This window comes from Notothenia rossii (assembly GCF_949606895.1).
Source record: "Notothenia rossii genome assembly, chromosome: 1".
Classification (NCBI taxonomy): Eukaryota; Metazoa; Chordata; class Actinopteri; order Perciformes; family Nototheniidae; genus Notothenia; species Notothenia rossii.
This window is the reverse complement of record NC_136912.1, coordinates 58965866-58980218: the sequence shown is the minus strand read 5'-3', so window position 1 is coordinate 58980218 and position 14353 is coordinate 58965866. Positions and strand designations below refer to the sequence as shown.

Below are 14353 nucleotides of genomic sequence, written 5' to 3'. Positions count from 1 at the left end.
CATTTGCTTAATTATTGTTCATCTGATTTAATTATTGTATTTACTGCTAGCAATGAATATATTTATTTTCATGTAATTATTATATTCAACATGTATTATTATTATATTTGTATCTCTAGTTTATTATCTATTTTCTAAATATTGTCTTTTAATAATTGGTGAACCTTTTTAAATTATTTATGATATTCTATTCCTGTTCTGTGTTAATTGTATGCATATGTTCTCTTATAAAGCACAAATAAATTGGATTACTATTAATTATGATAATTGTGTTTATTTTAACTAACTTGAATCTGCCAGTCCGACAATGATAATTCCCCTAAAAAACTAAAATGAGCGAACAATTATTGTAATATTTTCAAGAAACAATTCATACAACATTAGAGTAATCAGCATCTAAGAATTTAATAACATACAAATTACAAAGTTGGTGAACTTTACAGGCAAAATACAGCTTACATGTTAATATTGGCGAGGAAGAATGACTTAAAACAGGTTTGTGAAGCAATAACACAGAGCGGATTTCTAGAGCTGGGAACAACGTAGGGCTGCTCAAGATATATCGTTAGAATTTGAACACCACTCCATGTGCAAAGAGTTAAAGAATATTAAAGAAAAAGGGAATACTGTGTGTATGATTTAATATGGTTTTAAACAGCAGGGATTTAGAATCATCGCTCAGATTGTTTCCACAGGACAAAGAAGCAGGTTCTGGGGAAATCTGATAATGTATGTCAAATAAAGCTTTAGATTAAGAAGGGGGGGGGGGAAAAGGAAGAAGGAACTCCTTCTACTTCTTTTAAAGGCATATTGTGTTCAAACACTTACAAAGCCTTTTTTAATTTAGTCTTTGGATGCCAAACACTGCAGTGACGGAGGAGAGAGTGAAGACCAACGCATCAGCTCAAGTTTCTTTCTTCTTTTAACCAGTGCATTGGTGCGGTCTCAGTGGGTTCCCTGGGGGTCCGATCAGTTGGGGTATTGAAGCTTGAAGTGGTCAGAGCCTGGTGCTTCACCTGTGCCCCGCCGCCAGCTTCTCAATGGCTGCCTTGCGTTCCTCTGCTTTCTGCTGGGAGCGCCGCAGGACGTTCCTCAGCTCCTGCAGGTGGTCCAGCGTGCCCACCAGCTCGCCCTTCACTGTTTTCATCTGGCTCTCCAGCAGCTGTGTGTGGTGCAGCGAGCTCCTCCTGTGGCGCCGGCTGGAGCGCACCTTCTCCTCCAGATCCTCCACTGCAACCAAAAAACATTAATGTATTGGGTTCAGATATATACAAAACATGTCTCTGAAGCGTTTGGCTCGAAATACCAAACAGATCATGCATTGCAGCATCCCATAATCCCCTCTGTTTCAGCCCTGTTTTCAAAGTGCTGATTCTCTGTCTGTTACTTTAGATGAAAATAAGGAGCCCCTCCCCAGGCCCCTCTGAGAGAGATTTGGTTAAAAAGAACACAATGGTGCTCTAGGACAGACTTTTCCAAACTTTTCAGCCCGCGACCCCCAAAATAACAATGCCAGACTGGCGACCCCCTGTCGATGACAGTAATCATCTCGCAACCCCCACTCGGGGTCTCGCGACCCCCCCCACTTTGGGAACCCCTGCTCTAGGAGGAGATTCAGGTGATAGGGGGGGGGGGGGTGGTCACCTTGTTTGCTGATTGGCTAATGGTTACACAAGACAACACATCGTTATGACATCATAAAGTGGCCAAAATTTGATCAGCTCATTTTCAGACAGGTTTTTATGTAAATGGGTTAGGAGAAAAAGTGAGCTAATCTTTTTTCCTGAAACTTTCTGAATTTCTTTACACATGGTTATAAAATACATGACAAGTGGATTTTGCATAATAGGTGATCTTTAAAGTCAACGTTTCAGCTTTATCAGTGCACCAGATAGAGATTTCAACAACATTTAGTAGGATGTGTCAGTGGTACAGACCCATGTTCTCCTGTAAGTCCATGCTGTCTGAGCAGGATTCTGTCTTCCTGTCCAGCAGGTCCTTGGTCTGCTGAAGCATCTTCTCCATCTTCACCAGTTCAGCAGCCTTAGTGTCGCTGTCCCGGCGAATTTTCAATAACTCCCTCTGCCTCGGAGTCAACTCACTGTGAACATTACTCATGTTGAAGGTAAAAACTCTGAACCTGTAAGTAAAACCAACGCAAGGCCACCTGCGACACAAGAGCCAACAAGAGTCAGTGAGCTCGCGACACCAGGAGGACGCCTCTGATCCTGATTTCAACATCCAATAATATTCCACTCTGAGACAAACGCTTTCTCTTCTGAAATGCTGGTTTGTTTGCAAACGGACAGCTGGGGACTTTTGGCTTTTTATAGCTTCTTCTAACCTCAGCACATGTTTGAAAGTTCTCTGTAAACAGTGGATTCTCAGTACACACCATTATAATTGGCAAGTCATAAGACTGGCTTCACAAAGCCCTCCAGGAAAATTGATCATTTTTACACTTCTTAAAAGGCAGAAGATAGAAAGCGTGACCATTTGCAGGATTTAAATAAAAAGAAACTGTCTTTATTTAAACATGCGTGTTAAAAGAATACATAACAGGAGCTAAACAAAGCTGTAAGCTATTCTCAAATGTATATTGGTGTTAACATTTAGCATCTACAACAAAAACAATTCTGGACAGAGCAAAACATCTAATATCAAATACTAACAAGAGACAAAGAATGCTTTATTTTATTTGCATTACTATTCATCATGTACCAAGAAACATATCAACCCTGTAATTGTATTGCATTCATCATAGAACAGTCAGTATGTACTGTTTGTCAGTGACCTACTTAAAGAGTAACTTGAAGAATATGGAGCTCTGTGCAAATGATCTTCCCCAAAGTCAGACTTATTCCCACATATCATGCAAGCATTCATTCTTAGAAAAAAGAACGTTTCATTGCGTATCATTTGTACTTCTCTAGCAGTGAAGATCTCCGAACAAATCTTATCTGTTAAGATAAATGTTTTATTTAAAAGTTTTTTGTATTTTTTTGTTTAAGGAGGCACCCCAGAGCCAAGGGCAGGCCGAGCAGACCGCCTCCTCCCGCCGCAGGCAGGATCAAACTCTCGGTCCGGCAGCTTGTGAGACCTGCGTGCCGACGTGTCCACAGAGGCTTACTGACCGGAAGGACTTATTTTCTGCATATCGAGCAGATCAGCTTGGATGGTGCCCCTCTAAGAAATACATTGAGAAACAGCTGATTTTGACACACACACACACACACACACACACACACACACACACACACACACACACACACACACACACACACACACACACACACACACATACATGTTCATTGAGGAACACAGTATCAGTGTCTTATTTTATATTCATCCCAGTGAATGCTGAACTTGCCGGACCATATACTGTAGTCGAAAGTACACAATGAAACACTGGCTTGCCTGTTTCAAATCAATACATCCCATACATCATTGGAACAGGAAGAATCTCAGCTACAACACTAACTCCAGTAAACACAGCCTACATGGCAAGCCTTTTTATAATATACAGTAGGGCTGCACGATATTGAAAAAAACTGACATTGCGATTTTTTTTACCGCTGTGATATATATTGCGTTTTTTTTAACTATATTTAACCGGATGAAGATAATGTCCTCCTGTGCCTCGCTCATTTTTTACCGGTGTTTTTGATGGTCTGCAAACTAGCGGGGCGGGGCCTGCTGTGATCTGATCAAGAATTATTGTGATTGGTGGTTTGCTGTGCATGCAGAGCCTGCATGTCACTCACTCAAGTACCCCTGACATGAGAGCCGTGCAAGTTTTTCTTTTGTAGCAAGCCGCAAAATAATTGTAACATGACATCTTTGAGTTAATTCACCTACTTAAGCACTGAGCCTGTTTTTCAGGTCTCAGGCTCGAAAATGACATTCCCAGAACAAATGACCATATCTTCCCTTCTAAAAGGGTGAAAAAAATGAATAAATGAATAAAAGCGCATGTCCCTGCGGTGTGAATATCGCGCATGCGCATATCGCGGTTATCGCCATGACACGGTACATCGTTCAGCCCTAATATACATTAATGTATAGTAAACACTATCTTTGAACTTACTGCAAAATTATAACATGAAATTCACCCCTGGTGTCATTCTGTCAGTCACCCCTTGATTCTATTTACTCTGACTGTTCAAATGAGATGTCAACCATCAAAATGGGATAAGGGGTTCCAGAAATATCAATAGCCAATTTTGTCCGAAAATAGTATGGGAAGGGGGGTATGACCGAACACAAGAGAAGGGTTACCTTAACTTAGGTCATTGCAAATAGAACTTGTTAGAAGATGTTGTAGGAATTATTTTTATAAGATACAAATATCCTCATTTAGCAAACATGCTGTAATTGTTGGTCTTATATTCATATTTATAACATCACATGTTATGTTATTGTTATTTGGTTTTTATTTGTGCTTTTGTCGTTTTGAAGGAAATATTGTATTGAGTTGGTTTCTTCTGTTTTGGAAGCCTTGTATATCTTTTTGGTCTTGTTAGAAATACCCCATAGTAAAACTGTGTTCTAGCAGCAGTTCAAGAAGCTTAGTTTGCTGTCTTAGGCTGCTACATGTATTAAGATGGTTTACTCTATCACAATTTACACTATATACAAATCTGTGTATTGTTCTTCTTGCCTTCATATTCAAGCATGTTGATTGTATATTGGCTATATCTTGACATTATGTTCATGTTATCATACTTGCCAATTGCCATACATTTATTTTAATTGATGTAAATGTTCTCTATACATATTCAAAACACAAAATCCTCTCATCATACTTAATCCTAGACAATAGCACATGGTAGGTGACCAGGGACAGTTGTAACACGGGACAGTTGTAACGCCTTCAATATCTCCAATCACAAACAACTAGAGTGATGAAACTCACTCTGCACATGCTCAGTTAGATGGAAAGATTGCTGTGAAAAAAAGGAGCCACGTTTACATCTGTCGCGAAAGATATCAGATACTGTCTTGAGGTCAAATGTCTAGTATTATTAGAATCACTGTTTTGTTAGCTAAACATATAGCTAAATATGGGTCAAGCTAGCAATCAGGCAGGTTCACAGGGGGTGAAAACATGACTGGTGGTCGTAACACGGACCACCTGGGACGGTTGTAACATGGCACATTTACAATGATGGCTCATTTGCTCGAATTATCAATATTGTTGATTGGTGTACATTGTCCCTGTAAAAATAAACAGCATAAAATACTGTACGTAAAGTGTGTGCGTGTGTTTACAGTATGCCAAATATCAGAAAGAGGAAGACAGACAGGGGAGTGCCACTTCCTCTGCTGCAGAGGGCCTCAAATTAAGTTTAGGAGGGCAAATTGGTCAGGGCACTGGCAAAGTCCCATGAAATATGCCAAGTCACCCTGTACCGGTTCCATAAAAAGAGGCTGAGGTTGGAGAGTCAGGGAGTCATAATCATCCCAAAGAGTAGGCTACTGGACACCCAAGAAGGTGTTCTCAAAAGAGCAAGAGATGCTTTTGAGAGACTACCTGATGGCGGCAGCTGATTTATACTATGGTCTCAGCTCAAAGGAGGTAGGTCTACATAATTAAGGTAGAATAGACTATACAGATGGAAGTGACTTTTACACCTACATACACAACGGTGAATCAGATTAATTCCATCTGGTGTTCTGTTTTAGGTTATGTTCATTGTTAATTGTTTGTTGGAGGATGTGTGAAACCCCATTAAAATGTTGTTGCCTTAGAATTTGACAGCTTTCCCTCTTTTTTGTCATGTAGTGTGAAAAAAGGTAACCGTTATTAACATGTTACAACCGTCCCTGCTGGCATGTGTTACAACTGTCCCTGTACACAGGGACGGTTGTAACAGTTGAGTTAAAAAAAATTAAAAAAAATTTTTTCTCCAACCTGTACTTATTTCATAGAAACATCTTAAATACATTGTTTCAGTAGTTGACACATTGAAAATGTATAATATAGCAAAATAGCTATCCTAGTGTAAATGTTTTTTTACTTATTGGGGAAAACCCAAAAAGTGTTACAACTGTCCCTGGTCTCCCCTATATATTAGTACGACTTTGTAATTTTTGAATGTTGATATGTATTCGCTCATACCCTACTGTGCCTTTCACGCAGACAATAAAAGTGAATTTTTGTTTGCATTTAAAACGTGTTTTCAAACCCTTTTGTTCAAAGTTGATATTTTGTTTCTTAAAAGATTCAATCTTTAAAAACATGCTTTTTGCGACTTCCGGTTGACCGCGGGAACGAAATGGCTGTGTGAGTTTTGAACTCCCTGACAACATCCCACTATTATTACACATTTAAGTCATTTCACGCCGAATTATCTGTTGGAAAGCTATAAGAATGCCGGAGGCAAAGGGAAAATCGACTAAAACGTTGAAAGATGAAGATATTAAATCCATCGACGAAGTGGTGACGACCAGTGGCGGCGCTAGTGGGTGGCTACTTGGGCTCAAGCCCCGGATGTTTTCTGAAAAGCCCCGGATGTTTCACTTAAAAAAAAAAACGTCTTGGGAGTAATGTGCAGTACCGGAGTCCACCAGAGAGGCAGCCGCTGCGGGACAGTAGCCTGCGTACTGCGTAGCCTTCCCTGCCCTGAAGAAGAAGTGATCCATAGTGCCCAGCGCCATATGGCTCTGCTAGTGACTGACGAGTTTTAAGCTAATAGCCTATAAAGTTATGGATATGAGAAAGTTATTTTCATTGAAAAAGGCGCCACAAGCTGTAGCAGCAGCAGTATCAGCAGTTGACAACAATGTCATCACCAGCAGTGAAGAAATGGATGATGTTTCAGGTTTGTTAATCTAATGGTGATATCTGCAGTCTGGCTGACTGAGTAAGAAGTGAAAAAGAGCGATGTAACGTTCATGTTATAGCTAGTAAACATGGAGTAACCACACTAATTATACCCTTATATGTTAGTATGTATACAGAACATGACTAAAAATTACCCTAACATGTAACGTTAACCATTCATACCTCAGTCTACCTTTAAGACACTAAAATAACGTATTCCAATTTTTATATTGTTTTGGTATTATACCGGCTCTCGTTTCAGTACACTTAACAACGGAACCATAGCAAAGGAACTGACAGGGAACGGAACTGACAGGCAACCCTCTGAATCAGACTCCGATTGGCTGTGACTGCATCCACTCAGAGTGTCCGATTCAAAAACGTGAATCTAGCACTCTTTACGTCACAAACAAAGATGGTGGATGAGAATAGGTCTATAAACAATAAGCAATGCGCCAGAATCAAGGTGAGACTATCCACATCCTTTAAAACTCTACGCACATTCGTTTCACCGAAATAGGAAACGACTGTATTTGAGTGAGTTAAGGCATTAGTTTGCTTCATTAAAGGATGTTAATGAATAAGTGTTCTCCAGTGCCTTTTGTCCACTTTAAGGTATTATTAAGGTAGGGTTAATGTTGCTCTCAAAGTGCACCATATTGATGCTTTTAACTTCAATATTTAAAAAGAAATCTTCCCGGGGGAGCATGCCCCCGGACCCCCCTAAAGGAGGCGACGACCCCCTAAAAGGAGGTTCGGTCCACCCCCCAGTTGTAAAAAAATTCTACCCCTGCACCCCCCAACAACTCCTGGGCTAAGCCCCGGATCTCCTTCAATACTAAATCCGCCACTGGTGACGACCTTGCTACGTGAGGAGCTAGATGCTAGCCTCGATCGAGTAGCTAACAAGATTGATGCTATGCACTCAGAGCTAGCAACTGTAACGACAAGGATTACTTCAGCTGAAGGAGAGCTGGATGCTTTGAAAAATAGCACTAAGAAAGATTCTACCGTCCTTTCCACCGTTCAAGAAAAAATGCTGGGTTTCGAACAGAAGATAGCGGATCTTGAGGACCGTAATAGGAGGTGCAACATTCAGGTTTATGGTCTGCGCGAGGACGCAGAGGGTGATGCCCCGGTGCAGTTTCTGGAATGCATGATACCCACTTGGTTCCCGGCTCAGAAGCAACTTAAACCTGAAATAGAGCGTGCCCACAGAATCTTTCGCGGCGGCCCCCCTATACGGAGGGAGAACGACCCCGGGCTTTTATCTTCTGCTGTCTACGCTTCTCCACACGCCAAGCTATCCTCCGTGAGGCGAGGAAACACCCCCCTTCAATCAGCAACAGAGCTCTCCGCTTCGCTGCTGACTTCAGTGATTATACAGCTAAACGCCGAAGAGCATTCTCACGGGCTATGGCTTTGGCACGGGAAAAGGGAACTGATGCTTTCCTGATTTACCCTGCCACTCAAGATTAAAATGGGTTACTCCCCCCACTCTTCACTTCAGCCGTGGATGTGGAGCGGTTTTTGGAGAAGCGCCCCTTCTCATGTGTTGAAATATTCCAAAACTATAACAAGACTAATAAAGAATAATTATACAGACATGAACAACAAGGTTCTCCAGGACCTCAATAGGTGGTCGAGCCAGCCCAACTCACTACAAGCCAGAGCTTCAATAATTAAAATGAATATACTGCCTAGAGTTCATTTAATCAGTTCAATGCTTCCTTTATTGCCCCCCAATGGTCATTGGCAGAAACTACAGTCAGCTATTTCAAAATGTATTTGGAACAACAAGCGGCCTAGACTCCAAATGTCCACTACTCAACGGAGGAGGCTTGATGGGGGGCTGGCAGTACCACATTTTAAATTGTATTTCTGGTCCTTTTCACTAAGACCATTGATTAATTTGTTTGACCCCCAAGCTGTGGTTTCATGGCGGGCTTTAGAAGTGAAGTTGGTCTCCCCATGGAGACTTCAGGACATCATTTACACAAACATATCTATCAAACAATGTCAGCTTAGGTTCGGCCCTCTGATTACTCATGTAATTCAGACTTGGCGAAATGCACAGAAAGTGCGCGCTATTCAATGCCCCTGGCATCTCAATTCGCCAATATTTAATAACAACCAATTACTCATAGGGCGGAGGCCTATTCATTATTCCCAATGGGGGAGGAAGGGTCTTCACACCTTGGGAGATATTTAAAGTGACAGTGGAGCCCTTCCATCCCTCCAACTGCCTCTTCACCCTCCTGCCTTCAGGGAGGAGGTTCTGCAGCCTGAGGTCGAGCACAACCAGACTGAACAACAGCTTCGTCCACCAGGTTGTCAGGAGGCTCAACTCTCAACCTTCTCTCCCCTCCCTCCCCTCTCTCCCCCCTGGACTATAACTCCTCACACACTCAGACACTCAATTCCAGCACCAGACACTTTTTTACGCTGCTATGGACAATCTTGCACTAATGTACATTCCCTAAGATATTGAAGTGACTGTTATTTTGTATATATTGATTGTTGTGTTTTATCTTAATGCATATGTGTAAATGTTTCTGTTGGTTGTATATAAATAGGATATACATATTTTATACATATTTGTATACATATTTTTATAATTTGTATTATTGTATTTGTGTATTCGGGATTATTGCAAACGTTATTTTGATCTCTCTGTCTGTACACACAAACTGAAAGATTGACATTAAAGTTGACTTTGACTTGACTTTTGACTTAATACCTTTAGTTACTTCACAGATGTGGATGAATGATGTGAAATATAATCAAGTGTTGAATCAGACTTTAGTTCCACCTGGAGTAAATTCACAAGCTACCCTGCAGTATACAGTCATTCAAACTAGCTGCACCTTTAGCAGCTTTGAGAACACTTTAATGATCAATCATTATAAAACATATCATATATATTATTCTGAAATGGACCAATCTGCACCATGACTACTTTTACTTTGGTACTTTAACTATATTTTGGCGATAATACTTTTGTACTTTTACTTGAGTAACATTTAGAATGCAGGACCTTTACTTGTAACAGAGTATTCCTACAGTCTGGTACTTCTACTTTTACTGAAGTACAGGACCTGGTGGGGGGAGTACTGCCCCCCCTCTGCACACTGCCTGTTCCCAGTCTCTCCCAGGTCCCTGGCTCATGATCCCTCTTCTTCCTTTTTCTTCCAGACTTGTCTTTTGCTGTTTGGGTTCTGGCATTGTGTGGGCACATCATGCACGGCCATGCCTTGAGGTGTGAGCTGATGCATATAATATGTGGTATCAATAGAGACTCTGTTGTGCATATTTAAAAAAAGATTGAGAATGTTTTGTACTTTTTCAGAGTCACGCATGCAGTCAACAGTTTCCAATTCTTCATCAAAATGTTTGAAAGAGCATATTATTGGTTGTCCCCTATCAAATATATCTGCTGCCTCTTTTTCATACTGAATTCAGCTTTATATTAATTAACACATACAGAGTGTACATTCAAAGTAATACATTCACTGACATGAATGACATGGATATGGCGCCACCTTGTGTCATGTTTACAATGCATATTATTGACATTAGGTCTGGCAATACAGTCCATCAGTATCCAGGGCCCAGGAGTTCAAAAATTTGAATCCCTATCTCATCAGATCAGATTTGGATTTTGGGGAGTTCAAAACCAAAAAACAGGATTAGGATCACTTTGATATCCGATCAGATCAGGAAATCCAATCCAAGCTTTAATCTGGATCAAATCTTCAAAATGGGTAGTTCAAACCGACAACACAGGATTGGGATCAGTTTGATCCCAAAAAACTGGATTATCCTGATCCCACCAGAGGGGTGGATTTCCAGAGCAAAATGTACTGTACAATTTATTTTAAAATATGTTTCAATTTAAATAAGATGGCAATGTTTGTTAACTGAAATAATACACAATTTTTAGCCTTCATGGGGAATACATTTCATTTTTCCATTTTTGCTCACGTTTGTGGTGGCCTATTTTGTTTTCAACCAAATGTTGATGACATAAATGTTTATGCTCATAAAAGTATCACAGCAAAGATTGTCAATCACAAATGTAATTTAGATTAATGAAAAAATATCTTCAACAAAAAAAAGTCCACCATCTGTCATCACCTTTCAAAAGTAATTGCGGACAATAGCATCTCGCGTTGCACCACCACTCAGTCTCTCATTTAGAGGGAGATCCATAGGTGGGCCTGATCATCAGCAGAGGCAAGAGGGCTCTGGGGGATCATCGATGTCAGAGAGGGTGACTCTGCGATGGACAGCGATATTGTGTAGCACAATACAAGCCAGTGTTATTTGGCATGCTCCTTGGGGTTCCACTCTCAGATAGTTGAGGCAGGGGCGGATCTAGAAAAATATTCATGGGGTGGCCAGAGGGTGGCAGGAGATTTTGAGGGGTGGCATCCCCTGGCAGAAGTATATGCTGATTTAATCACAGTCATATCAATCAATGTTAACTTGGAAAGCCTCAATATTAATATTCTAACTCAATAACATTTGGTGACATTATTGTGGCACATCAGTAAAGCCTTAAATAGAAATATATAAGGTGGCAGACTTCATTTAATGAATTTTAACTGAACAATAACTGAATGAGTTTGTCTCACTCTTAGACCAGCAGGGGTACCAAATCTATGCAGACTGCTGCAATGAGTACATTAATTTACTGTCTCATCGATGTTTGTCTGAATGAATAGAATACTATTAACAATCATATTATTCCTATCAGTTGTCAATCACTGTTATGATTCACGTATTCAGTGTTATAATTAAATAAACTATATTTTTTGGAGGAGTTAATGATGAATGTTCCTCAAGATGCTTGCTCACCCTCCTTCAAATTTGAAAGACAAGTAATTATATAATGTATCAAAAGAATCAAAGGAACAGTTCTGTGCCCCACAACTTCATTGCAAACAGTTACAACCTTGACTTTACATCAGAAAGAACAAACATTAAAGAATTGACTAACTGCATCAGTTAGGGTTAAAAAACGTGTATTCAGCTAAAACATATACATCGCTGCAGTTATTATTCAGTGGAAAGCCCGTACCTACTGGCCTAGTTAAATCAAAGTGGTTACTTTTTTTTGGCTGGGCAGTGAAGTTTTACATCTTATTTGACTTTCTCAGGACTTGAAACTGTTTTTTGGGGGCAGACCCCTTCAAAGAAAAAAAAATATTTACACACGTAAGGTCATCATCTTAACAGTTTACTATGCTCATCGACTCATCCGTGAGCAGAGCATCAAGTTGGCATGCCTATAACAGGTGAATGCGGCGATTACCATCTTGTTCAGCAAAACACCTCACAAACTTATTAAGATTTAAAGCTATGGTGCATTTTGATTCAATGCTGACTACAGCCTGAAGAACATATCAAGGATTAAAAAACTAATGTCACAACAGGATTTAGAAAAGCTTGTCCATGCTTTTATCTTTAGTAGACTCGACTACTGCAATAGTGTATTCACAGGGCTGACAAAAAAGTCCATCAGAAAGCTGCAGCTGATTCAGAACGCTGCTGCACGTGTCCTCACTAACACTAAAAGAGTGGATCACATCAGTCCGGTTCTGAAGTCTTTGGCTTCCAGTCGGCCAAAGAATTGATTTTAAAGTACTATTGCTAGTTTTTAAATCATTACATGGTTTAGGACCAAAGTATATTGTTGAACTCCTACATAATTACGAGCCATCAAGGTGCCTCAGGTCTTCTGGGACGGGTCTGCTATCGGTTCCGAGAGTAACAACAAAATATGGAGAGGCAGCATTTAGCTATTATGCCCCGACACAAAGGAACAAACTACCCAAATCATGCACGTCCGCAGAAACGGTTACTATTTTTAAATCGAGACTAAAAACATATATCTTTGGCTGCTTTTAATTGAGCTGCTCATATTCGCACTATACAGTATGCCTTTTAAACGTATTGTATAGGCCTACCTGTGGTGTTTATTTGTATTATTTTATTATCTTTGATTTGTAATGCCTGTTGTACAATTCAATTATATAGGCCTATGTGTTTTTAATGTATGTATTCCTAAAAAGTATTTTAATTTGTTTTGTAAAGCACTTTGAATTGTCGCGTTCAGAAAAGTGCTATATAAATAAACTTGCCTTGCTTTGCCTTACAGCCAAACTTGACAGGCTCTTCTCTGTCATTGTAGACCGCAAATACCTCATTCCTTCCGTCTACTTGGATCCGAAATGCTTCTCGTTTTGCGCTGTCCCCCCCGTTCAAATGAAATCGCCGCCAATCATATTTCAAGGCTCGCGCCAGGGCCGGGGGAGGGGTTACAAGGCTCGCGTCTTGTACTGCATTCACTTGCACTCGGACATTAGAGATTTTCTCTCATAAATGTTGGATGATGTGCCACAACTTTTCTTTCAAAACAAAGCTGCCAACTGGGGTGGCAGCTGGGGTGGCAAGGCATTTTTCTGAGGTGGCAGCTGCAGGGTGTAAGGAACAATTATGACTCCATTGTAGGAGCCACATATGAAGCCATTTCTGTGTTTGTTACGATACATGTTTTTTGAGTCACTATAGGTGGTGGGCGTGTCATTGGATTTGTGTGGTGACGTTTGCGCTTATATCCGGTTGCTTTTACCTGCGCACTTGGTAATAGATGGGGGGGTGAGCTAGAGAAGGACCATTTTTGTTGAACGCACGCACGCATATGGAATATTGCATTTTTGCTTTGCAAATAAAGGTCAAATGCATACGTTGTTGGAAAGACTGAGTTTGTGCGTGTCCACAGTGTTTTTTCTCTTGTTTAGTGCCTCGCGGCACTTTGTTTAAGATTACTGCCGCAATATTAAGTCAACAAAAAGACTTGTACCACAGCGTGGATCTACGGAGATTGCTAGGATCGATCTGTGACGCTGTGGAATTAAAAGGAAACATTGAAACGCCGTGTTCGCCGCTGTATTGGAGAGCGGCTTAAGGAAACTTCAGCGTGCTGCCGGGAGGATAAAGACTGACGGACGATCCACACAGCAGCAGGAGCGAGCGGTATGTAACTTCTTCATTCATGCTGTGTAAATGTTTGTTAGAACACAGTGTGAATAAGTTACTGCTGCGTGTCCATTGGGGACTGACTTGTTTCTTGCGTGTGTTGGTTTGTGCCGCTAGAGGTTGTGTGGATTGGAGCATTTGTTGTTCATTCATTAAAACATTAAAAGGATCTGTCAATAAGTGGATCAAATTCAGATGTCAATGTGGCAAAAATGGATGAACAAAAGAAGAGAGTCGATACTCACTGGCTTTGGCAAATAAAATGGAAAAGCTTTTAAAGGAACGTCAATCAACGGTTCACAAAATGAAAAGTGTGATTAAAACAATGAAGGATCTCATGCAAAGGGATGACAACGCCTCACAAATACAAACTAAACTTGAACATTTAATTCAACTGGTTAAAGAAACCACCCTGTTACACAAGTCTGTAATTCCTCTTCTTCCTGCAGACGAACAGGAAAATAAAAATGTATGGTTTGCCAA

At 40.5% G+C, this 14353-nt stretch overlaps 1 protein-coding gene and 1 long non-coding RNA gene across 2 annotated transcripts in view; one reads left to right on the top strand and one right to left on the bottom strand.

The window, feature by feature from the left end:
• Window positions 1–380: 380 nt before the first annotated feature.
• On the bottom strand, window positions 381–2313 carry LOC307040602 (uncharacterized protein). Its single transcript, XM_079683606.1, has 2 exons — window positions 1938–2313; window positions 381–1230 (listed from the first exon to the last, which is right to left on the bottom strand). Exons 1-2 carry the CDS (start codon window positions 2239–2241, stop codon window positions 1013–1015), a joined length of 522 nt encoding a protein of 173 aa, XP_079539732.1. The 5' UTR covers window positions 2242–2313; the 3' UTR covers window positions 381–1012.
• Window positions 2314–13344: 11031 nt separating this feature from the next.
• Window positions 13345–14353, top strand: part of LOC307040611 — a 38900-nt gene continuing 37891 nt past the window's right edge. Inside the window, exon 1 of the long non-coding RNA XR_013808536.1 lies at window positions 13345–13867. This is a non-coding gene — a long non-coding RNA (uncharacterized lncRNA). The remainder of the gene's footprint in view (window positions 13868–14353) is intronic.